General features: G+C 42.7%; 1 protein-coding gene across 4 annotated transcripts in view; it reads left to right on the top strand.

The window, feature by feature from the left end:
* Positions 1-2,500, top strand: part of LOC143034543 (uncharacterized) — a 26,665-nt gene that overhangs the window by 12,011 nt on the left and 12,154 nt on the right. For all 4 annotated transcript variants that reach the window (XM_076200748.1, XM_076200746.1, XM_076200749.1 and 1 more), the window contains exon 3: positions 520-925. In XM_076200748.1, coding sequence (XP_076056863.1) covers positions 520-925 — 406 coding nt within the window. The remainder of the gene's footprint in view (positions 1-519; positions 926-2,500) is intronic.

Here is a 2,500-nt window from a genome sequence, read left to right as displayed (position 1 = left end):
AATATATATGGTTATGGGGGAGTCTATCTCTAAAACGCTAGGAGGAGTTCGTGATCAAAGAAACAAACAAATAAACAAACAGACAGACAGAGGCTACAACTTTATTATAATAGAATTATGCATATGTATATATATATAGTGTGTGTGTGTGTGTGTGTGTGTGTGTGTGTGTGTGTGTGTGTGTGTGTGTGTGTGTGTGTGTGTGTGTGTGTGTGTGTGTGTGTGTGTGTGTGTGTGTGTGCTTGTGTGAGCGTGTGTGTATGGAGTTTGAGACAATAATATAGATTAGAAAAGTGACAAAAATGAGGATAGGATTGAAGGTGCCTGAGAAAAAATGACATCATAAAAAAGATGAGTGATAGGAAAGATGTCAAGAATACTGGATGGCTCTTCAAGATGATAAGGAATACTGATAGTGTTGTATATAGTTTGAAGGATGAATTATTGAGACTAATTACTTACTCTTAGTGTATCCCTCGTTGATTTGCCTTACTACAAAAGTGCCTCTCTTGCTTCCAGGTGCTCCACGAGCGGGAACAGCACACAAAGCTGTACGAGCGAATGGCTCTGCTGGAGGATCAGCTGCGTCGGAAGGAGCAGCACGAAAAGGAGCTGCAGGAGACAGTCCTGCAGCTGCAGGAGAAAATGACGCTGCTGGAATCCAGTGCACTCAACATACCAACACTCAGCAAACGCTTCGATGCTCTGGAAGATCACGTGATGCAGGGTCTGCAAGAGTACGAGAGCAAGCTGTCCGCCATGGGGGGTGAGGTCATCCGCCTCAAGAGCGTCGAGAATCAACTTTTGGCGAAGTCTCAGTCGCTACTTCAGATCAAAACCAAGCCAACACAGGCGGCGGCCTCCGTCTTTACGAAGGGATTCTCGCTCTTGGTGGGGGAGCCCAGCAAAACTGGATTGGTACCAGGTGAGTGCGTGTGGCTATGTGGAACGATCTACAGATTTGCTGATACACTGACCCATTCGACCCGAATCAGATCCCACTTTGTCCCGAGCCACTCATTCAGCTAAATAGAATCATCTAATCAGCCAATGTGAGGTCTATACATTGTATAATTTGGTTTGAGGAGTTAAGGATGGAGGAATAAAATCGACTAACACATAGCACTGAAGTTGAAAATGATCTCGTTAGAGATGCGTCAGGATGGTGCAATAGATGTGCCAGGTCCAGTGAATTCAAGTGGCACTGCATTACACTGCTGCTGCTGCTGCATGTCTTTGTTGCGACTCTACTCATCCGCCAAGAAGGAATAGTCTGAAATGAGTCTCCTAAAACCAGTCCGCCGAGACAAATTTCATCAGGTACTTCAACGTGTTCAAAGAATTAAGACCGTAGTATACTGATATTTCCTATTGTTTTGAATTTGTCTCAACAAGTAGATTCAGTGATGACAGAATTTCCATTTTTGGAATACGATGCCCTTAATGCTTAGAAATTTGCCATACGAAGATTGCAGAGTGATCTAATAAAGGTATTCAAATGGGTCAAGGGCTTTAACAAGGGTGATGCAGGCAAGGTCATCGTGTTAGGACATCAGGGTTGGTGAAGTCTCACAAAGGTGTGAATAACACTTTACCAATCAACATGAACTTAGGAGCAATTAATGCCAGATGGATGAATCACTTTTCCGAATTGTTGAACATGGCTAGCAATGAAACATGGAAGATGTCCAGCAGCAGGTTCATGAATCATTTTGTCTTGAGAAATATCTAATTGAGAAAAACGAGGTAATGGTGGCCCAGGATCAAATCAAGAGATGCAAATTAGCTAGTCTAGATGATTTTTCCAATTGAGATTTTGAAAGATGGGGATCAACACTTGGTGGAAACTATCTAGAGATTTATCCAGAGATACTGGGATGAAAAGAGCATAAGTGTGGTATTATGCTGCTGTTGTATGTCCTATTTTTAAGTCTGAGAGCGTTGTATGGGCATCTCCCTCCTTTGTCTTAGTTCTAAACTTTATGAACGTATACTCGAACGGAGACTGATCGAGGGTGGAACACAATGAACTTGGAGGAGTGTCAGCATGAATTTCTGCCCTCGGGGGGGGGGGGGTGCATCACAGATCTATCAATTATTTACACTTGGTCAGTCGGTTGGGAAAAGTTGGGGATATGACCATCCTCTGCATATTCTGGCATTAGTCCTTGAGAAAACTTTTGATAGTATCCCCAGAGGTCTTTGGAATGTCCAAGGAGATCCGCATTATGAGATCCCCGTAAATTGCAGCGAAATCTGTGTCAGATGTGCCTATAGTGGAGAGAGACAGGATTCAATTCTGTTACTTTTTCCATTCATTGTTTTATGGGATCGGTATTTAAGGAATTGGGGAATGCATCGATGTTGTATGTTTATGAAGATGATGCAGTCGCTGTAGAATACACAGAAGGGATCAACTGATGACTGGTATGTAACACTAAGAACACGGCCTAAAAAATTATATCACTAAGTCAGACGTTATATCCAGAGAGCCAAATAA

The sequence above is a fragment of the Oratosquilla oratoria genome, chromosome 17, assembly GCF_046742065.1.
Source record: "Oratosquilla oratoria isolate Oo_2021 chromosome 17, ASM4674206v1, whole genome shotgun sequence".
In the NCBI taxonomy this organism is placed as follows: domain Eukaryota; kingdom Metazoa; phylum Arthropoda; class Malacostraca; order Stomatopoda; family Squillidae; genus Oratosquilla; species Oratosquilla oratoria.
The sequence above is the reverse complement of the archived record's forward strand: the minus strand, read 5'-3'. Positions and strand labels throughout refer to the sequence as shown.